Genomic DNA, 23,970 nt, shown 5'->3' on the forward strand with positions numbered 1-23,970 from the left:
CAAAATGGGGTCACTTGTGCGGGGTTTCTGCTGTTTAGGTACCTTAGGGGGCCTCCAAAATGTGACATGGTGCCCGCAATCTTTTTCAGCCAAATTTCCTTTCCAAAATTCAAATATTGCTCCTTTCGTTCCAAGCCCTCCCATTTGTCCAAACAAAGGTTTCAGACCACATGTGAGGTATCACCGCGCTCATAAAAAAGTGGTTAACAAACCTTTAGGTCAAATTTTTGGAATTACCTCTTGAAAAAGTGAGAAAATTGATGCTAAAGCAACATTTTTGAGAAAATTATTAAAATTTTCAATATGACAACGTAACGTTAACAAAATCTGTGAAGTACCTGTGGATCTAAAATGCTCACTATACCCCTAGATAGAAGCCTTGAGGGGTCTAGTTTCCAAAATGGTGTCACTTGTGAGGGGTTTCTTCTGTTTAGGTACCTTAGCGGACCTGTAAATGCAACATGGTGCCCGCAATCTATTTCAGCCAAATTTGCTTTCCAAAATTCAAATATTGCTCCTTCTGTTCCGAGCCCTCCCATTTGTCCAAACAGAGGTTTCTGACCACATGTGGGGTATCGGCGCACTAATAAGAAAGTGGGGAACAAGTTTTGGGGTCCATTTTGTTGTGTTATTTGTTCTAAAAGTGAATAAATTTGGGTTAGAGCAACATTTTTAGGTAAAATTTAATTTTTGCTTTTTTTCATTCCACATTGCTTTTGTTCATGTGAAGCACCTGAAGGGTTAATAAACTTCTTGAATGTGGTTTTGAGTACTTTGGGGGGGTGCAGTTTTTAGAATGGTGTCACTTTTGGGTATTTTCTGTCATCTAGGCCTATTGAAGTCACTTCAAATGTGATGTGGTCCCTAAAAAAATGGTTTTGTAAATTTTGATGTAAAAATGAGAAATCGCTGATAAACTTTGAACCCCTCTAACTTCCTAACAAAAAAAAATTTTGTTTACAAAATTGTGCTGATGTAAAGTAGACAAGTGGGAAATGTTATTTATTAACTATTTTGTGTCACAGAAATCTCTGGTTTAACGGTATAAAAATTCAAAAGTTGAAAATTGCTAAATTTTCTACATTTTTGCCAATATTCAATTTTTTTCATAAATAAAACGCAAAAAATATTGTCCTAAATTTGGTACTAACATGAAGTCCAATATGTGACGAAAAAGCAATCTCAGAATCACCGGGATCCGTTGAAGCGTTCCAGAGTTATAACCTCATGAAGTGACACTGGTCAGAATTGCAAAATTTGGTCTGGTCATTAAGATGAAAATTAGCTCCGTCACTAAAGGGTTAAAAGAGGTCGTAGAGAAATTTTTAGGCAATAACAAAGACCCTGACTACAAACAAATCGTCGGACGAATGCTGAAAGCATTTCAAGCTTTAGGTTGCCTGATGAGTTTGAAAGTGCATTTCCTCCATTCCCACCTTGACAACTTTGCAGAAAATTTGGGAGCTGTGAGTGAAGAGCAAGGTGAACGATTCCACCAGGACATTAAAGAGATGGCAAGAAGATACCAGGGAAGATGGAGCATTACAATGATGGCAGACTACTGTTGGATGCTTCAGAGAGACATTACAGATGCTACACACAAGCGTAAATATACCAAGAGAAGCCTCACAGGGAAGATGAATTGATTTTAGTGTGTGTTAGTGAGCTCATTGCAGTTAAAAAAAAATGATTTTAATGAAACATTTGTAATAAAAAATTGATTTTATAAGTCTATTTTCATTTATTTTGAGGTATTGTCTTATTTAACATAGTTACTTAAAATTGTCAGAAAACGTGATGTCCTATGACAAAACGGAGGTCATTTTCGGATTCAGTGCACTCAAACAAAGATTACGTGGAATAACCAAAACAGCTCTCGAAAAAAAATTTTTTGCAGACCTGTGTAATTGATCATGAAGTTAAAGTAGTCATAATGCCTATTGTCCCAAATCAACACACTTCTCTCTCACAAATATCTCCGACTGCTACAAGAGCTTGCAATAGAGATCTAATAAATGCTTTGTCTGTCCTCATGCCATGGATCAGGGAAATCTCAGTTTGCCTTTACTCATGAGGAAAAATAATGTGGTTGGACTGTCTTACAGCAAGGAACTGCCAATCCATCGTATCGTAGTATTGGCAGCGCACATCAACTACTACACTATTGCAATATGTTATTAATTTACTATTTTAAGAGACCAAAAAAACCTGCTATGATGACATTATCTTGCTCGTACAATTCCTAGAGCAGGCAAAATGCAAACCCTCTCAAAACAAGCTTCAGCTTTGTCTATCTGTGGTAACATATTTAGAACATTGGGGAATGGTTATAACCATGATACGAGATGCAAACTGGATCACTCCCATAAGGAATACTTCCCTACTAAAGGACTTTATAGCTTTCCTAGGCTTTGTGGGGTACTCTAGAGACTTTATTCAGTATGCAGCATTATTCATGCAACCCCTGTATAATGTACTAAAGGATCCAATAATCCAAGAGTAATAAAAGGTTAATTCAAGCAAGCATTAAGTAGGCACCAGCCCTTCGCTTACCAGACTATGATCTCCCTTTCGCTTTGTTCTGCTATGACACCAGTCGTCGTTCCGAAGGAATTCTTATACAATCAGAGGACTCTTGCTTAGGGTGGTTTCAGATGTCCGTGTTTCAGGTACACGTGACATCAGTTTTTAATACTGATGCCACACGTACCCATGTTATTCTATACGGTTAGTCACACAGCAGTGTTTTGTTTTTTTTTACACGGATTGTGTGACCCCTCAAACACACACACACACACACACACACACACACACACACACACACGTCCGGTTTTACTCCAGCAGCACTGATGTCACACGGACCGGAGAAAACACGGGTCTTTGAAATAAAAAGATTTTCTATATTTACCTGTATCCAGCGCTGTTTTCTTCGGCTCTACTGCCTCCCGCTTCTGACCCCCTCTCATTATACTCACTCCACTGAGGAGCTGGAAGCCAGAGCAGCACTGGGGACTTCAGTGCCGGGGACCACATCGTTGGGGACAGGCGAGTATCCAGAGGAGAGTGTGTGTGTATACATACACGTGCGCTATGTGTGTATGTGTTCAGTGTATCCATGTGTGTATACATGTGTGTATACATGTGGTGTGTGTGTGTGTGTGTGTGTGTGTGTAGGACCTTGAAGCCGGCTCATTACGAGGACTCATTAGAATTCCCAATGAACTCTGATGAACCCGTGAAGTTACCGTCCTGACACCCGCTGTAGCGTGGGTGTCATCAGGATGTCATCAGAGTTCACTGGGAACTCCAACGACCTCCTGGATGTCACTACACACTGCTTGCTTTGTGAATACTCCCCTGTCACTGGCAATTCTTTCCTCAGCGGTGCTGTCCCCAGCGCTGTCCCCATGATGCTCCGGCTTCCAGCTCCTCCCTGGGGTGAATATTGTATGAGTATAATGCGCGGCTGTCAGGAGCAGGAGGCAGAAGAGCCGAAGACATCAGCGCTGGATACAGGTAAAGAAAATATATGTAAAAGGACCGCTTTTTCTCCGGTACATGTGACAAGTATGCAAACACGGATGGCACACGTGTAACACATGCATGTAACTTTACATACATAACTATGCGTGTAACTTGTACCTGTTTAAACACAGACGTCTGAAACCAGCCTTACTTCTAGTCCCTATTAACTAAGGGGCAAAGTCTTGTGTCCATGAAGTAGTAGCTGCAGTTTCAAAAAACAAAAAGGACAAGAACACTATCATTGCATTAATTCACCCACTTACTAGAACAGTCCTATACACAGTCAATGAAATTCTACAGAGTACAGACCAAGTCTCTCTCAGCCAAAGACTAACTATCAGGTCTAACGCTCATTCTCACAAATTATTCTGACAAGATGTACAGTCTTGAACCCAGTTACAATTTTTACGAGTTCAAGAGACGGCGGGAGTTAGGACAACACAAAGCACAGTGATCAGTGAATCACTTGGAATTGAAAATGTTACCATTGTTCCTCTTGCTAATCCACAGTGTCAGTTTGGTCAATACACAACTAGGTATATGGTAGTCACATACCATGAGGTAATCGTGCATTAATTAATGGTCATTCAGCACAGGAGACTGAACTGTTGACGTTCACAGAAGCATGTAAACTGACAAAGGTGAGCTGACTGCAGGTTGTAGCAGCTACTTAGTAGGACGCTCTAACAAAACCAGTCAAGAAGAATACAGAGGCAGCTGCTAACCCTTGTCCAATCATGAAAGGTAGCCCTTTGAATGGTGCACACTAATATCAGTCCATACCTGAGGCATCCAAGTCCAATAAGGCTGCCAAGCTGGCGCCCCTCCTCTTGTTGTATAACCATGTATAACTGTTGCTGTCATTCAGGAACACACCTCCAAGATGACCACTTCCTTGCTAAAGAAACTTCGGGTAAAGGTGCTGGACTGGTGAAGCATGTCTCCAGACCTAAACCCCACTGAGCATCTGTGGGGCATACTCAAAAGGAAAGTGGAGGAGTGCAAGGTCTCTAACATGCACCAGCTCCGTGATGTTATCATGGAGGATCCCAGTGGCTCCTGTGAAGTTCTTGTGAACTCCATGCCAAAAGGCTTAAGGCAGTGCTTGAAAATATGGTGGCCACACAAAATATTGACAATTTGGGCACAATGTGGCTATTTTTTACTTAGGGTTTTACTTCCTTTTAGTGCCAGCAGATTAGACATTAAGGGTACGCTCACACGAGCGTGAAAATCGGACGAATGCAATGCGAGAAAGACCTATGTTAGTCAATGAGGGAGAGCAAGTAGTCAGCTTTTCTCGCATCCAGATTCTGGATGCGAGAAAAGCGGCAGCATGCTGCGATTTTCTGCTAGAGCCGTATCCCTCGGTGCGAGAGAAACATCGGACTGCACTCGGATGTTATCCCAGTGCAGCGCGATATACGCACAGGCTGACAATGGAAGAGATGGGGGGGGGGGAATTATCCCCTCCCTTTCCACCGCAGCGTCCATCCTCAGCTTCATAGCTGTGACCTGATTGCAGGATCGGGTCACAGTCGCATGACACTCGGCTCAGGCTCACAGCAGAGCCTGAGACGGGAGTCATTAGCATGTCGCATCAGATGCCATACACTCTGAGTCCAGCCTAATGGTGGTGTGTTGAGTTAGAGGGCACACCAAAAGTTACACTGTTATACAAGCTGTATAGTGACTACTTTACATTGTATCAATGTACTGTATATCTTCAGTGTTGTCCTATGAAAAGATATAAAATATTTACAAAAATGTGAGGGGTCTACTCACTTTTGTGATATACTGTAACACTTCCTTACTGAGCACAACAAGGTTCTCCATGATCATTCTCCCCAATGTTTGTTTTCCAGTTGGATGCAGCCTGCTATAAAAGTAGTCAAACTGACAGAAGAGGGGGTTATGAAGCAGGAGATCTCATCAAGATCAACATGGCTTAAAACATTTCACACGAGAGCCGGGCTCTGGCCTCCGACTGATTTATGTGATACAAACAACCTGTGTTTAAACTCATGAGCTGTATGTCTTCCATCTGCAGCCTGTACTGACACTTGTCTAGGATGGGACGCAGTTTGAATATCTGACTTATTTTCTCTCATCTTGTTCTTGGAGAACCTCTTTAAGAGACATCTCAAAAGAAGCCTGAAACATCAATTTGAACCACTGCAATAAGTTCAGGCCCCTGAGTGACTTCTGAAGACAGAACTCTCATCTTAGTTTATCGTATATAAAACTTACACTTTAATGAAGTTTTGAAGAAGGCCTGGGACAATAAGCTGATCAAGCACCATCATATCCTACTTAAAGAAATGTGTTATCCAAAAAGGGCCAACAATTCCTGGATAAAGAGATACATAACATAATGACCTTCATCCTATAATTCTATAGCGCAGGAGTAATTGAAGTACATGACGGTAATGGAGCCCTGAAGAGGTTAAGTGATGTAGAGAATGTCAAAAGGTCTCCCAATAGAAGCAAGAACAAAAATCCCACCTAGAATGTAAGGTACCCTCCCTAGGGGACCACAAAGGTCATGCTCCAATTTGTACAGGTAACATATGAATCAAAATAGAGACTATAGGAGTAGAATATGCACTCGGCCCCATGTTAGACAATGCTGCAGCTCAGATGAGTGTTTTTTTTCCCCAGCCCTAAACGGATTGAGGAAAAATTTGCAGCATGCTGCGATTTTCTGCAAGAGCCATATCATTCACACCATTCAAGTGAATGGGTGCAAGAGAAACATCGGACTGCACTCGGATGTTATCCCAGTGCAGTGAGATATATGCACGGGCTGACAATTGAGGAGATGGGAGGATTAACCCCTCCGCAGCGCCCGCCCTCCGCTTCACAGCTGGGACCCGATCGCAAGATTCGGTCACAGTTGCATGACACTCGGCTCACGCTCGCAGCAGAGCCTGAGCCAGGGATCATTAGCATATTGCATCCGTTGCTCTCGCATCGGATGCCGTACGCTAATGTGTCTGCAGCCTTAAGCGCAGTGCTATACCTAAAAGAAATCAGAGTGAATAAAAAAAAAACAAAAAAAAACAAAACACAACAACTATTCAGTCCTATTCCAAATTAGTTACTTTGACACCATCTAGCTTTCACTTGGCTGGTCAATCTTTTGTTAGTATCACAATCACTCAAAAACTAAATCTCCAAATTGTACAAGAAGAGTGATGTATAAGACCCGGCCTCTATAGAATCCAGAACTACCCCATACAGTAAGACTGAAAAAAGCTAGACCAAAGACTGAAGGAATTTCAGCCAAAACAAGAATATAAGAATGAGAAATTCTATATAATGGCCGGACAAGCATTTACAGCTGGTTGTAAGAATACCAGTGCAAAACAAGTATTGGGGCCCCAAGTTCTTTTGATGAAAGACCAGGAAATGGGCAACCTTTAAATCTGAAGACATAATTGTCAGCCAAGGAGGCTGTACAGCAGATGAGACACCGATCATGCTCATTTCCCTTCAAAATTGTAAAATGTCCAAAAGTGCCATCAGCTTAGAATTGCCTGCAACCATTGGGACCCAGCTACTCACATCTACTGTTTGGAGAAGCCTGGCCAAAGCTGGTCTTCAAGGAAAAATTGCAGCCAAAAAGCCATGCGTTAAACATCAAAACAAAGCCCTTGCACAAAAACTTGGGAGCTAAAAGAACTTGGGAGCTAGAAAACGGAAGCAGGTGGTTTGAACTAATGAGTTAAGGGGAACCTTAATCTGCAAATATGGAGATAATCTTCAGTTTAACAGCATACTGACGCAGTGCAGCCACACTCTGCATGGAGAAACCCACTTCCGGAAGCAAATTATCTGTGCATAGTGAGCGGTGGTTGTAACCACATGCCAGAACTTACTGACAAGCCAGCTCAGTATTGCATCACTATGCACTGAGCCGTGACAAACTGCACTGCCATCACCCCATGACTGAACACCCGAGCTGCTGAAAAAATTTGCTTTCGGCAGTGGGGCTCTATTAGTGTGGCGGTCGCACGGCGTAAGAATGCCATGAACCAGCAGCATAACCTCATATCTGCTGCTTAATAGCATGTTAAAAATGTGAAATACTTGGCTGTAACAGAAGGCAGGTTGTATGTCTAAAAACTGGAGAACTGTACAACAATGAGTGACTGCAGGCAACAATGAAGCAAGGTTAAAGATCCTTACAAGTTTGGGGCTGCATTTTCGCAAATGGAGAAGTGATTTTGGTCAGGATTAATGTCTTCAATGCCAAGAATTACAGGCAGATACTTATCTATCATGCAACAATCATGAAACCATCTGATTGGATTCAAATGTATTTTGTAGCTGGACAATGACTGTTCATAATTAGGGATCAGAGAACCTGAACTGTAAACTAAACTGTTCAGGTTTGTCATCCGAATAAAGCTTGTTGAAAGGTTGCAAGCAAGCTTTTCCAATGCGGGTACTTCCAGCCCTATCACAGCCATGTCAAGTATAGGCATGGCTGTTTGATTAGCCAGGTAGATTTAAAAAAAAAAAAAAAAACTCCACAAAAACGATGTGTGATTGTGCCCTATTTTGACCACCAGCTAGGGTAAAGCAACTGCCATGTTAACGTGAAAAGAAATAAAAACACAAAGACCACAAAAATCTTTTCCATGAAATAAAAAGAAACACAAACACTTTCACCCTTTTAGTACTCCCCAAACACCATTGCAGATCCAACGTAATCCATATGAAGCCCCATTACAATCCTCCAGAGCTGCGGAGAGGCAAAACGGCTCTCTGCGGGCTCCGGGACTCACTGACAGCTGAGGGAGACCCAGCTGTGAGCAGGTAATGTCATTCAGTTCACCGGAGGTCAAACCCAGGTTCCCAGGGTGTGACCTCAGGTGACCTAACTGAGGGACATGGCCGTGACCCGCAGTCCGACAGTCAGTGTGACAGTCGGGTCACACTAGAGTCTCCCTTGCTGTCCTCAGTAAAAGTTGAAGCCACAGTGACAATCCAACAGCATTTTATCTGTGAGCAGCGGGGAAGCCCCCAGTCTGACCTCCAGTGAACTGAGTAATGCCAGCTGCTCACAGCTTGGTCCCCCCTCTGCTGTCAGCGTTTCCCAGAGCGGACACCTTATCCCGCTTTGAAGCCACTGGAGACGTAGCAGAGCTGAGGATCGTTGTGGGACTTCTAACTATTTGAATTTAAAAAAAAAAAAAAACAAACCACGCCGCAGGATCCCCTCTGTTTTGATATCCAGCCACAGCAAAACTCACACACAGGTGGGGGCTGCATCCTGTAGCCGTTTTACCCCCACTGGCTATAAAAATAGGGCGGAGCCCATGTCATTTTTTAAATTGTTAATTTTCTGTATTTTACTGTAAAAAGTGACTAAATTAAACACGGACACAGGGTGGGGAGCATGTCTAGCAGTCTGCCACCAATCACAGACAGAGTGGGCGGGGGAAGCACTGAATATTTATGAAACTTAATAAGAGGGCCCATAAATGGCCAACTGCAGCGTGACCCTTAGGCTCTGTGCCCACGTGTGCTTATTGCATGCAGTTATGCTGTGATCTGCACCGCAGCGTAACTGCATGCGTCCTGCGTCCCCAGCACAATCTATGAAGATTGTGCATAATCCATGCCCACGTGGCGTTTTAGAACGCAGCGATTTTCATGCTACCAAATCGCTGCGTTCTAAAAAGCAACATGTCACTTCTTTTGTGCGCTTTGCATGCTGTCTCCATTCTGTCTATAGGGAGAGGCAGCATCCAGAGCACACGAATTCTGCAGTCGGCAAAGTTTCAGAACGGAGCTTTTCAGCTGCGCACTGAAGCGGACATTGAGTGACATTACGCTGCTGTGCAAAGCGCACACATGTGGGCACATAGCCTAAGGGAAACACAGTATGCATAACTATCCTGCTCTTCCTACCATTTAACTTTCATTTGCAGCCCCCTAGTGCTTCCTACAGCCATTTTACAGCCCAGAACTTCTCACCCCCATTGACTTGTATGGGGTTTGTTGTCCTGGGTCAATTTGGTTGCCAAACCGGATTTTTAAGTTTGTGCTGTTTTGACAAAACTGAATATCCACGGGTTCGCTCATCACTACTCATAATGACATTGTACAGTATGTTTCTGGTCTTCAGCGTTATAAAGGAAGTGATATGGCCTCCATAGAGCCATGATCTCAACATCAAGTCTGCGTAGGATTATGTGAAGAAACTGAAGATTTGTGTAAGTCTATGTCCACAAAAGATGTGTTGTTCATGCTCTAAAATGTTTGGAGAAACCTACCTGCCAAGTTATTTCAAAAACTGCAAGCAAGTGTACTTAGAAGAATTAATGTGGTTTAGAAGGCAAAGGATGAGTACATCAAATATTTAATTTAGGTTTCTTTTTTGTTCACTTTCATTTTATAAATTAAAAGAAAAATGTTAACACTTTTCAACAATTTTTCCACACCTGCCTAAATCTTTTGCACGGTACTGCATAATATTTAATACACGACAAAAAAAAACAAAAAAAAAAATCCCTTTTATTCTCCAAGAATAAAAAAAAAGGCAGAAATAAAAAACGGCAAGGTACACGTTAAAAAAAAAAAAAAAAAAAAAAGAATCTACACACAATAGTGAAGATCACATTTGGTTATTTTTATTTTGCCCCTTTTACACAGGGAAAAAAAAAAGAAAAAAAAAAAAGGATTTTTACATCATGCTTGTTACAACTGCAGTGCTCAATTTTATACATGCCTTTCATCACCCACTGCCTGAGCAATAATCCCGACACATGCATACTGTACATATACAGAGTGGAAAATAAGTGATTGATACACTGCCAATTTTGCAAGTTTTCCCACCTATAAAAAATGGAGAGGTCTGCAATTTTTTTGTAGGTACAGTTCAACTGTGACGTGCGGAATAAAAAAAACAAAAAAAACCACAAACCAGAAAATCCCATTATGATTTTAAAAAAAGTAGCATTTTATTGCAAGAAATAAGTATTGGAAACAATAGAAAAACAGAACTTAATATTTGGTACAGAAACCTTTTTGTTTGCAGTTGCAGGGGTCAGACATTTTCTGTAATTCTTGACCAAGTTTGCACAGCCTGCAGCAGGGATTTTGGCTCACTCCTCCATACAGATCTTCTCCAGATCTTTCAGGTTTCAGGGCTGTCACTGGGCAACATTGATTTTCAGCCTGCTCAAAAGGTTTTCTATTGGGGTCAGGTCTGGAGACTGGCTAGGCCACTCCAAGACATTGAAGTACTTCTTAGGAAGGCACTCAGTTGCCCTGGCTGTGTGTTTCGGGTGATTGTCATGCTGCAAGACCTAGATGGTCATTGGCGAAGTTCAAACACGCCTAGACATCTGCTGGCGTGAACAGGGGGAACTTGCATGCCCTGCAGGATTTTAATTTATGGTGACCTAGTGTGTTACTAATTTTGAAGACTGTGGTCCCAGCTCTCTTCAGGTCATTCACCAGGTCCTCCCATGTAGTTCTGGGCCGATTCCTGAGCTTCCTCAGAATCCGCGTTACCTCATGAGGAAAGGTCTTGCATGGAGCCCCAAACTAAGACTGACAGTCATCTTGTGTTTCTTCCATTTTCAAATTGCGCCAACAGTTGTTGCCTCCTCAGCAAGCTGCTTGTCTTTTGTCTTGTAGCCCAGCCCAACCTTGTGCAGGTCTTCAATTTTGTCCCTGGTGTCCTTAGACAGCTTTTGTCCTGTTCATGGTGGACAGGTTGGAGATGAGAAAACTTACAAAATCATCAGTGTATCAAATACTTATTTTCCACAGTAAAACTTTCAATGTAGCTGAATCATATATGTGAAACAAGTGGAGCATGGACAGCATCGCTGTGCAATGTAAAGCCTGTGAAAGAAAGGAAGGATGTCCTTTTATTGACACAAGTACTGCAGGGAGGGGGAATTTATTTTTTTTTTCTATATTATAGTTCAGGAACATGAATGTGAAAACCTTAATAAATAGTTATGTCCAAGGTGTGTTCAATCTTTTGCCTCTAAAATATTCATTTTCAAATTCTACAGAAATAGTTTTAAAGGTCCCTGACACTTAAGGGTCTCATTACCTGAAGCATGCAGTGCTAGTCTCTCTAATGGGAAGAATAGATGCTTGCAGGGATATAACTTTATTTCCAGGAACGGTGATTTGCTTCACAACTGGTGCATGAAAGAGGGGGCAAAAAAAAAAAAAATATATATAAATAAATAAAATGAGGATCAATTAACTGAGGTTTTAAAAAACAAAACAAATGGAAACATAGATCAAGCTCTGTATGACCGTTACTTAGAAACACATTGAAAAATGTAGGGAACTATTACATTTGCACAATCAACTGGAAAGAAGAAAATGCAATTATAAAATTTTTGTATTTTTTGCCTATATAAAAACATCTCCATATATTAACATTGATTAAGGAAGCTTTACATTTAAAAGGGAATCTGTCACCAAATGTTTGCTACCTCATCTGAAAACAGCATAAATTAGGAAGAGACCCTAATTCCAGTGATATTTCTTTTAGTTTACTAGGTTCAGCAGTTGTGACAGTTTTCAGATGTACCATGAAGCAGAGCTCAGAGTTAACTCCACCCACACAACTATCTGTCTACATTGTATATTGACAGTGAGCTGCTAATCAGAGGATTGGACATGACTAGCAGTCATTTCAGCTTCAAAACTTGCAGTGATAAAAGCTTCATTATAAGTAAACAACAGCACACAGCTTGATAATGGACTTCGCTTAATTCAGTATTTCAACCCCTACCTCAGGCAAATTACTTAGCGAAAACCTACTGACAGATTTCCTTTAACCAACCATGGTGTATGCGAAGCTTCCTCAGATTTCTTATCTCAGTCACTCAAAAGATTGGATATGGATTCTTGCATAGCATTTGTCATCTATTGACTACATTGACATGTACACATCGTTGAGGATGGTGAGGATCATGAGTAGCAGCTCATAGTTGTAACTCAATGAGGTTCACAAGCAGATCTAAATCAAAATTGCCTTGATGTCCACTTTGTGCATCTATATTATGGCGACAGTAATTATGTATCATACATACAGTTGGATCAAGAGCACGTGGACCCACAAAAACCCATCCCCCCCACCCAGAGTCTGCTTCATGTGGCCTGCAGGCACTGGAGCTCCCTTTATAATCATGGCCTGGTCCAGCCAAGGGGCCGGTGGCACATGTACTTCTTTTCAGTCGAATGTGTGTTTTTGGGTGCACGTTTAAATGAAACGTATTGTGGCACAGAGACCAGCTCTCTGCACCACAATACCAATGCCAACCACCGGTAATTCAAAAGCTGGCAGCTGTCGTCGGCGTATGCAATCACTGCCCTGCACAACCCTAGCCATAGAAGAGAATACTGTTTGCCGAGGGAACGGAGGACAGGTGAGAAGGATTTTTATTTATTGTATATTAAGAGTGATACAACAGGGGACATTACTTTAAGAAGGGGGACTAGAATGGTGACATTACTACAAGTACAGGACTAGGATGGGGGGACAACCTTCAGCAGATTTCTGCCCATCATGGCAACGCATCAGCACCTCGCAATCGCGTCACTGGGCTTGCTGATGACAGATTGACAACGGCATTTAACAAACCGTTGCGGGTGGAGCAATTCTCTTTTGTCCTTTTGAAATATGATTATTCTTTATTTCGCTAAAAGGATTGTAGAACAAAAAAAAATGTATTTTTTTTCTTTTTCACCTCAGGAGTGGTATTATTGTATGTGTTCTACCCCTAGCAATATGCTTACCAGCCAGTGTCTTCTGTTCTCAGCACCACTCCAGTTGCCATCTGTTAGTTGTGACTAGCTAGATCGCTCCAGTGTTTGCTCGGCAGACCAAAAGTCACATGCAAGTCTTTGAGAGCCAGAACAAGGCTCTTGTAGACTTCCATTGAGAGCTTGTGACTGTTTTATATCGAGTCATAAGCTGCAGTCACAAGATGGCGTATAAGGGAGCGGTGCCAGGAAGCGCGTAAGACGGTAGATAGTATAAGGGGCAGGGAACATGCATTACTGATACCACTCCAGAGGTTAAATAAAAAAACAAAAAAAAACAACAGTAATTCAAATGCAGCAGGACAAGCAGACAGCTACACTAGATCGCTGACCAGTCATAATGGCCATCTGACTCTCTGTATTTGCTTCTTCACTGCTGCAGTTGTCCAACATATACTGTGTGGCGAATTTGATTAGGGAGCACTGCCATGCTAGGGTGCTCGGTACTCGTAACGCACAGACACTCGGACAGGTTTGACGTGTGTATAGAGTATAGTATAATGGAAGCCAATCGGGAACTCAAGCATTTTTTTTCACAAAAATGTTACGGCAAAATGCTCAATTTGCCCATTGACTTCCATTATACTCTGTATACGGGTCGAGCCAGTCCAAGCATCTGACTGATCGTTATGAGTACCCAGGCATGGGAGTGCTCGCTCATCACTAGTCCAATCTTTTAGGACTTCCTCTTCCTATCTCGATACTAATCAGTGAGCTAGGACATCCCTTCACTATCCTGAATAACCCATAAATCGCTGTTTTATTCCTTGCTGTGTCTTATATACAAGTTTGGATTGTTCCCGATTAGTTGTGCTTAGCCATGTGATAGCTGCAAAGTATAATGTAGAGGCCTGGGTCATTGTGCTTGACGTCATATCAAACTTCTCTGATGGATGAAATCTTATAATTTGTGTATGACAGCAGTGAGCTTTTTTTTTCCCCACAGTTTTTTTTTTACTTTTCATTTAAATCAAAATTGGAAAATTGTTTGAATTTGCTAAAATTCGACAAATTAGATTTGCATCAAATACATTTGCTTTTCTTTCTGTTTTCTACTACTAAATACAAAAATCAACATTAGTGCTTCATTCAGGTTATGGCATATTACTCATTAACAGGAATGACTACCTGGTTGCATATGCCCTGTTTGTATTAGGGTATTCAGAGAGATTTGCTTTTCTCCAGGCTTGGTAATGGTAACGGCAGAGTTTGGGGGCAATGTAGTCATTTGTTTCACTATCCCAGTGGTTGGATGCTGAACTACCTGCAATGGTAACAGAAACATTACTAGCCACAAACAGGTCCTCATTCCAAGCGGTCCATCAACATGCTCAATCAACCAAAACTGCCATGAGGCATCTGCGTCTAGCCCTTAGTTTACACACATCACACGCAGGAATCCTCAAACGTAGTTTTGTCTGGATATGACAACGAGAAATCTCACCAGTTGTTTACAGTAATATCTAACAACATAAACTTGTCCAGATGGCCTTAATCCCTTAAGACATGCAGGCCTATCAGACCGCAAGTCATGGACGTTTCACGATTCATCATTAATGCAGTTTACTCAAATGTCATGAAATAAAGTCTGCAACATTTTCTTTGCAGTTTTATTTCATATGGAATTAGATCACAGATGTCAAATGGATTGTGAATGTTCTCCTAATGTAATAGAAAATACTCAGAAAACTGAAATTAGGGGGTAAAAAAAAAAAAAAAAATGTAAAATATCTGAACATATATAAAAATTGTGTTGTAAAATCCTGATAAAATTGCCTACACGCAAAGTATGTAACTAAATATAGGTTCATATAACATTTGTGATGCATGTTTCGTGGGTACGCCAAAAAAGCTCCAGAAGTACGTGTCCATAAGGTTACATAAGTCTGAGTATCCTTTGGTCTTCATCTAGCAGCTATACATCAGAAAGGATGGAATAACATAATAGACTATGTATTCAACAGTATCCAGTAAAGGAAATAAAACTAGACAGAAGTTAAATGGTATTTCCGGATTTGAAAGGTTCCCTTTAACTGTAGACCATGATAATCTGAAGGTAAAGAGCGCCTCAGTTCTATGTAGCCACCTTATGTAGCAGCGGCTACAGTCAAGAAGGTGGAATTAGCCCTACCGCTAAATGTATTTCTAGGAATCCATTCTAACTGTGCATAGGTGGTTGTCATCTTCTGTAAGGACAAGAACACAAAAGAGGTTAATATACCCCACCTGCTAGTGTTTTCCAAGCATCACAATAAGAGATGCAATAACTTTCTGAATTCTTCACATGTTAATCCTCACACAGCAGAGAAATCAGCAGGGAGAAAACTAAGAGTGCTCTCAGGATGGATGCTTAGATGTAATTAGTCCTACCAGTTATTAATTCTAACATGACATCCAGGAGCAGTGCTGAATAATTAAACATATACCACTGTTTGGAAGACTATCCAAATCCAGTGTTGGTTGGACTTCAGATTAAGTCTAATATTTACAAAAAGGTGTTTAAACTTCGCCAAGTTACAGCTTAATCAACCAAATTTGTAACTAAAGCTTGTGCTTTTCTCCATCCAAGAAATGAGAGCATCCCTGAAAGAATGGGCTTCAACATTCAAGGTTAGAAGAGCAAGAGGGGGAGGTGGGGAGAGGGGACTCCCCTTGAATGATGTAGGACTGTTAAACAGATTTTTATCCATCTGCCAACAGTAGCTTTTCATATTTCCTCTTTGTTCTTGCCATCAAATTGAATAAAATCGTTGGCATCTAGGGGCCAAAGCCTGGTAGTTTCAATGTCTTGAAAGATTGCTCTTTTTAAAAAGGGAAAGAAAATGAAATTCTTGTATATATTTTTGGATTTTGGTACAAAGAAAGAACCAAAATATCTTGGTGCCTGTGAAATTTCATCACTAGCTTCAGAAGAAAATATCTAATTTTGAAACCATCCTGTCCTCTAAGATTTAGAGGTAAAGTTCTCTGATGGGTAGGGTTTCCATCTCTTCAATCCTAGCAAAAGTAATGGCTACCAGGAATGCTGTCTTAAGGTAGAAAATATTTCTTGACTGGGTGAAGCAAGGGAATCACATAAGCTGTTTAGCACTATATTTCTTATCGCAGTTAGGCGTTTTAGTCTGGAAGGTGCTTTTAGAAACTTAGTATGCAAGACCGACTTCCTATGTGGTTGTCAAAATGGAAGTATCTATAGTCATGCTTTCCCGAAGGTTTGGTAGCGAGATCCACCAGTTCAGAAATTATTTCACGGATGGCAGAAGAACTACTTGATCAAAAATCTTGTGTTTTCATCCCATGAGGCAAGAATTAGTCTATGGAAAACCCTAGAATAGAACTGGCCCCATTGTATAAATTGAATGCTTGATGTCATTACCCCAGAATCTTCAGTATTCCTCAGGGAAGTCCTTGCAGGCATCCCGAATGTTTGTATCTTTTGTCTCACCAACATGTTTTGTAAGTGGTAGAAAAGAACATTAACTAAGGGAATTGAAAAGAACTCCTAAAAATATTCTTTTTGATTCTAGTACAAGGCTTGATTTTTCCCAGTTTGTAATCCAACCCATATCTCCTAGTAAAATATAGTGTGCAGGACTAATGAAAATTTAGAGTTCGAAAAACAGTTAGGTTCAGAAATATTTGGACAGTGACAATCTACGTGATTTAATGTCAAATTAAAACGGAGATGCAATTTAAAGTATAGACTTTCAGGTCTAATTAAAAGAGGTTGAACTTAAAATAGCCTGTGAAAAGTTTATGGATTGCAGCCATTTTTCTATAAAGCCTTTTATTTCAGGGGAACAAACGTAATTGGACAAATTTACTTTATTAAAAATATTTTTTTTTTTATTTATAGTACTTTGTAGAGAATCCTTTGCAGGCAAAGACTGTCTGAAGTCTGGACATCACCAAACGCTAGGTTTACTCTCTTAGGATACTTTGCTGGGATAAAAAGCTTTGAAAACTTGTAAAAAATTTTGGGCAACACAAGGCTGCACAAAAATGTTGGGACTTGGCGTTTTCATGACATTTTTGCCTCGCTACGATGACATTGGCGGTACTGGGGCGTGACGACCCCTGCTCATCAAATTCATGTTGAGTGGCGACATTGCTTATGCCACACATCTTACTCCAGCCAATTTGCGCCTTACAGGGTTCATTAAGTGGCATATACCTCTTAATTAGTTGACTCTTGGGGCTTTTGTTTTACTCATTTGAAAGAAAAAAAAAAAACAAAAAAAACAAAAAAACAAAACTGAAGCTTTTTCAATGCAATTTTTATTATTAATGGAATTTGTCTGGTCCTTCTAATCCTTCGAACATCTCAACTTGCATTCAACGGAATTGTTGAACGTTTTCAATACTCATAGTGCTTCTGACTGCCTGGAATAACAGATCTGTGTCCTCTGAAGAATAGTTTGTCTCATCTTCTGTTGTAACTGATAGATTAACCAGTTTCCCTACTTCTGGGATTTTCTTATTACAGCTCGCATTTCTGTAAGAAGGGAAGACTGCTCATCCTTTAAGTATTGCAATACATTCAGGAGAAAGTTGCTTCTTTGAGTCAAGGCTTCTTGCTACAAGTGGGACATCTTTTAATTTTCTTCTTAGCCTCTGTTGAGGATTTAGGAATAGGATTTTTATCCCCATGGCTCGTAGTATCAAAGGAGACTCAGCAGTGCGTGGTTTTGGACTATCCATAATCCCATACAACCTGAACAAGAAAGGCAGGATAAAGTAGAATCCCAAGAAATGTATAAATAATCTTACCTGAGTGCAGCCCGTTCCATTTCCTTGAAAGTCAATACAGAAGATACCGGTGTGATGATGCATTCACTATGAGAATTGCTTCAATGCCTCTATGCATTTCCACACGAATAAACAGAGCCAATAGAGGAATTTTGTGTTACAGAAACCAGAAGCAGCTTTCCAGCTCATCGCAGTATCCAATGGAAGGGAGGGTGGGCTGCAAAGATTCAGAGAACCCTACACGTGGGAATCAGGACTTTTTTCAGGCTGATTGACCATCAATCAGACAGGTGTCAGCCTCGACCAGTGTCGGTGGAAGGATAGCCTATGACTCCCCGAACCTGCCATGGTCCTTACAGATACAATGCATCTATTGCTTGCAGGGGCAACCTCCCGAATGTTTGTCCTCCAACAGGGACAGAAAACACTAGAGGGTGGTTAGGTATGTTAACCTTTTGTGTTATGGTCCCTATGGAAAATGAGAAAAAACGCCAAAATACTGTCAGAAGGTAGGTCCTGGAAAATATTTTTTTTTATTCTCCCTGCTGTCACTCCCTTCCAGTCAAAAGTCAGTGCAGGGGGATGAAATTAGTCCTCACTCACTACAGTGACCGAGCCACAATCAGTCTCTGGCACTTTGATTGACAGCTTGCTCTGCTGCATGTGTATAGTGTATATGCGCAGAGCAGGCTATCAAAGTCCTTTTTCTTTTTATAGCCAACGCTGCAGTAAGCCAGCTTCACAGAATTTAAACAATTTTATGTGATGATTATCCCTATATCTTAAGGTTTCCATTTTTTACCATTCTCTATTGAGGACAGATGCCAAATTAAGATCAATTAAAAGAATCTGATTAACATACACATCTTATCATCTTTACACCAGACTTCAATTGTCAATGACGAACTGATACACAAAATACAAGTAGGGATGATGAGACATGATGAGATATGTGACTACTGCATTTGGTGGTTATTTATTTCATTAATGCAGCAGTGTATCCAAGTATTGCATGAAAATGTAAGTAATTGCAGGCATTAATTGCATATAGTATGTATAATTCCCACAAAGCTTTATACTGAAGGGACGTCTGATGTATGGTTTGCACTGTGCCAGATCAGTATACACAGAGTTCTAATGTCTTTACAGGGTGTTAATGTTATTTTGATATATGTTTTGCAATTTACACAGTTTTCCAATAACAAATGTTTGCAACATTAGTTATTCATATGGATAAATTTTGTTAATATGTTGCAAGTAAATGTAGGGTTATTTAGTTCTGTTTTGCTTGTAAGAGCTGCATTTTTTGTACCTAGCAAAACGTTTCTTCTGCAGATCCCATAAATAAGCCCCTATGAAAAAATAAATACGGTAAATAAATGGGCACCTTGTCGGAAAGCCGACATACCCTTTTACAGTATAGTCAGTCTGGGAACGGTTTATGTTAGAGAGAGATTTGTTATAGCTATGAAATGCAGATTTTTCAGATTAAAAAAACAGAAAAATAGAATTGAAAGCACAAATGTCACAGCCCATGTTAAAAAGGAACGTGTCACCAGATTTGGAGACTATAAGCTGTGTCCACCACCAGTGAGCTTTTATATACAGCACTCTAGAATACTGTATATAAGGAGCCCAGACCGCTGTGTAGATCATAAAAACCGCTGATAATACTCGCCTAAGGGGCTGTCCGGGCCGGTGGGTGTCGCTGATCTAGATACCAGTGCTTCCTCTCCAGTCCGGCGCCTCCTCAAAGCTGCGATCTTAGTCCTCTTTCTACCCAGCTGAGTGTCAATGATGTGTGTACGTCATCCACACAGGCACACATTGCGGTCCTCCGCAGGTGCACTTTGATTTGGCTTCATCATGGCAGATCAAAGTACTGTAATGCGCAGGCGCGAGGAAAGGTTAAATATCAGCCGTGCATGGGCACTACAATACTTTGATCTGCCCTGAGTGGGGCAGATCAAAGTGTGCCTGTGCAGGACCACAGTGCCGGCTAGGTGCATGACGTAGGATGAGTCATGCACAAGGGTCTCAATAGAAGGAGGACGGCACAGCCGTAGAGAGGAGGCACTGGACCGGAGAGCAGTGACACCCATAGGACCGAACCACCACCTTAGGTGAGTATTCTTAAAGTGTTTTTTACATTATACAGCACAGCCTGGGCTCTTATATACAGCAATCTAAAATGCTGTACATAAGAGCCCACTGGTGGTGGCCACAGCTTATAGTCACCAAATGTACTGACAGGCTCCCTTTAACGTAACAAAGAAACAGATCCATCAGAACTCTAGAAAAAAAAAAAGAGGAAATTATGATGCCAGGATGCCAATGTGAAGAGAATCACATCAGACAACTTATATGTAGAGTGTCAAATGAAGTCATTTTCACTGCAAACATTGTAGAAAATAACATTTACAGTGTCCTTTCACTTTATGGCAGCCAATTCCACTTGTGCTTTGGACTTTGGCCATGTTTGGTTTTGCAGTTCAGTCCCAGTCACTTGACTTCCAATACCCAAACCTCACATAAAGTACAGGATGGTGCTGTGTCAGAGGCAGAAAACCAAAAGAAAACATTTTCTAGCTTTATAGCAACCCTAGTAGCATCAACTTACACGTCTGATATAAGCAACGCTCTTTAGGCATTTACATTGCGTTTATTCTCTTGCAATTATCAGCCTTACCCATCTCCGCCATCTTTTAATTACTCTTGTAAAGGAAAATTGTCTTTTGTTATGTTCTGAATATAAATATTAACCACGACGTTGGTACCATATTAACCCTAGAACGCATACCTGGGACCTCGCAGGCCTGCTAGGTCATTTGTTTTCTATGGTAGATTGAATTGCTTGCGCGTTCTAGGGTTAAAAAACATAAATAAACCTGAAATCTAAACTTTAAATAAGAGAACAAAGATGGAGAAGGCTTAGTCTCTCACCACCTGTTTTAGGTTCACAGGTTTCAGAAGCTGGGGTGCCGGAGAGGTAGACTGATGGACCTTCACAGTGCCCAGAGCTGGAGAACCAACTGGTTTTACGGTCTGCATGGAAGAGGATGTTGTAATCTTAACAAAAGAGCTTGCGGCCATCTTCTGTGGTGGAGGGTTCTGTTGTCCACATTGAAAGATAAATTCCTGGGAATTTAGCATTTGAAGGCGCAGAGAAGGAAGACTTTTCTATGCAAAGAGATAAACAATACAGTTAGAATGGACATACATGGAACAAACATTTAGGTATTCTCTCTCTATACAGATGATCACCCATTACATGGCTCCTTAGGAAAAGTCATCGATATCGGATTAGTGGAGGTCTAATAGCGGGCATCCCACCGAGCTGCTGCTTTCAGCGCCATCAGGATGTAAACCGTGAATGTAGCCAGAAGATCATGGCTCTGCTCAGTCTGTGGCCATTCCTGGATGCAGCATCTCAGCTCCTATTCATTTCAATAGAGGCAGATCTTCAGCAACCTGCATTGGCCACCGCACAGTGAAGAGAGCTGTATGGTCCTTCATTCACTATTTATAGCCTGCTGGAGCTGAAAAACTGCTGTAACGGGTGACAGACCCCCACTGATTTTTACCTATCCTACCAATAGGTCATCATTATCCTGCAAAAAAAAAAAAAAAAAAAAAACCCAAAAAACAAAAAACTCTTCTACAATCAATAAAACACAACCAGCCAAAACAACAATGTGCAGCCATAAATAAGTCTGTATCAAGTGTCAGCCCAAGAAATATACATATAAAGCACTGGTTCACACTGATACTCAACAACATAAAAACGAAAGCATGAACATAATGCAACATTCAGTGAAACAGCTGTCTCCTAAAAAACAACAGTTTACACATTGTGTGCCCCATAATGTCTTAACCCTTTCACGACATCCGCCATACAGCCGCAAACTGTACAGCCGTATGATCGTGCTGGCTCACATGTAGCGCCGGCAATAAAGTCAGCGGGTGTATCATAGCTGACACCCTGCTGTAATGCCCACAATTGCAGACATTACCCCCTGTGTTACCGCTGTCAAAAGAGACAGTGGCATCGAACTGCTGACACGGCTCCTTCCTATATGTCAGTCACTGGTTTGATGCCCATCAATGTTAAAGCATTACAGAGCAATATATTAACAATCAGACCAGGGGAAGATGACGTGCCATCCTGGGACTAAGTAAATTAATAAAAAATTATATATATAGATCACAAAATAAAGAACAAAAAAAAGTAATACATACGTATATTTATGTAAAAACAAAAAGGAAAGTACAAATATTTGGGATTGCAGCATTCAGAACGATCCTCTATAACACCTGTCACGCTAGTTAGCCCCTTCAGTAAACACTAAAGAAAAAATAAAGAAAAAAAATTGGCGAAAAAAACCCTATGCTTTTTCATCATACCGCCTAAAAAAAAGTGGAATAATATGCAATCAAAAAGTTACATGTAAATAAAAATGGTATAGCTGAAAACAATTTTCACTAGTGTGAAGGGGAAAAAAAAAAAAAAAGAAGAGCTATATCTCGCAATATGATGCAAAAACAATTTTCTTTTCTAAGAAATGGTTTTTATTGTGTAAAAGTGGCAAAATATAAAAAAAAGTCAAAAACTACAAATGTATCACTGTAATCGTACTGACCTGAAGGATAAACGTGTCTTGTTAATTTTATCATACGGTTAAAACAATCCAAAATTACTGTTTTGTGTTTATTCTGCTTCCCAAAAACCGGAATAGGAAGCAATAAAAGAACAAAAAACATTATGTGCCCAATGATAACAATAATGTCAACGCATCTCTCCAAAACAAGCCCTTACAAATGGTCAGGCCAGCAGAAATACAATAATTGAAGATGTCAAAATATGGCAATGCAAAAATGTATTTTTTTTTATAAAAAGTTAAGTGTGTGATAGTAGTCAAGCATAAAAAATACCTACATAAATCTGGTATTAAAGAATAAAGCCATCTAATCATTTAGTCCACATGGTGAACAGCGTGAAAAATAAATAAAAAGCAATTCTTAAATTCATTCGTTGATTTATTTATTTTTCCTCCCAAAGATTGCAGTAAGGCTCGGCTCACATTTATCCTGCACACTTCGCTAAGTACTTACATTGGCTTTCCATTTAAATCTCTGAAATACGTGATTCACACAGATCCCCTTCCATTCTATTGGTAGCACAAAGGCTACATTACCTTTTTTGAAAATTAAAAACTTGAGGCCAAAGCAACATTTTGGTGGAAAAAAATGTTAGAGTTTAATTTACTCAGCCCGATGTCATACAATTCTGTGAACCGCCTGAGGGTTAAAATGCTCAATGTACCCCTAGATGGGCTCCTTGAAAGGTGTAGTTTCCAAAATAGTCACTTGTGTGGGTTTCTGCTGTTTTGGCATATCAGAAGCTCTTAAAAATGTGATGACATTTGCAATCTATTTCAGCCAAAATGGTGGTCTTTCCCTTCCAAGCATTGCCATGCGTCCAAACAGTAGTTTTCCATCACAACATGGGGTATCGGTACTCAGGAGAAAATGTACTATACCATTTGTTGTGCAATTTCTTCTGTTACACTATATAAAAAGTTTGGGGCTAAATCAACAATTTTCTGAGAAAAACATTTTTTTTTATTTTCACAGCTCAACGTTCTAAAATTTGTGAATTTTCATTTTTTCCTTCCACACTGCTTTAATTCCACCTAATGAAGCACCTAAAGAGTTAATATACTTCTTGAATGTGGTTTTGAGGGGTGCAGTTATTAAAATGTTGTCACTTTTGCATATTTTCTATCACATAAGCCCCTCAAAGTCTCTTCAAACTTGATGTAGTCCATAAAAAAATTGATTGTTAGAAAGAAAAAAAAAAAAAATTGCTGACACAGGTGTGGG

The 23,970-nt window shown here is 40.5% G+C and overlaps 1 protein-coding gene across 1 annotated transcript in view; it reads right to left on the bottom strand.

Moving 5' to 3' along the window:
* Positions 1-23,970, bottom strand: part of TAF4B (TATA-box binding protein associated factor 4b) — a 141,980-nt gene that overhangs the window by 79,342 nt on the left and 38,668 nt on the right. The window contains exons 7-9 of the mRNA XM_075316370.1: positions 21,031-21,267; positions 14,467-14,602; positions 11,609-11,699 (exon numbers count right to left, since the gene is read on the bottom strand). Of these exons, the coding sequence (XP_075172485.1) occupies positions 11,609-11,699; positions 14,467-14,602; positions 21,031-21,267 (464 nt within the window). The remainder of the gene's footprint in view (positions 1-11,608; positions 11,700-14,466; positions 14,603-21,030; positions 21,268-23,970) is intronic.

This window comes from Anomaloglossus baeobatrachus, chromosome 6, assembly GCF_048569485.1.
Source record: "Anomaloglossus baeobatrachus isolate aAnoBae1 chromosome 6, aAnoBae1.hap1, whole genome shotgun sequence".
Classification (NCBI taxonomy): domain Eukaryota; kingdom Metazoa; phylum Chordata; class Amphibia; order Anura; family Aromobatidae; genus Anomaloglossus; species Anomaloglossus baeobatrachus.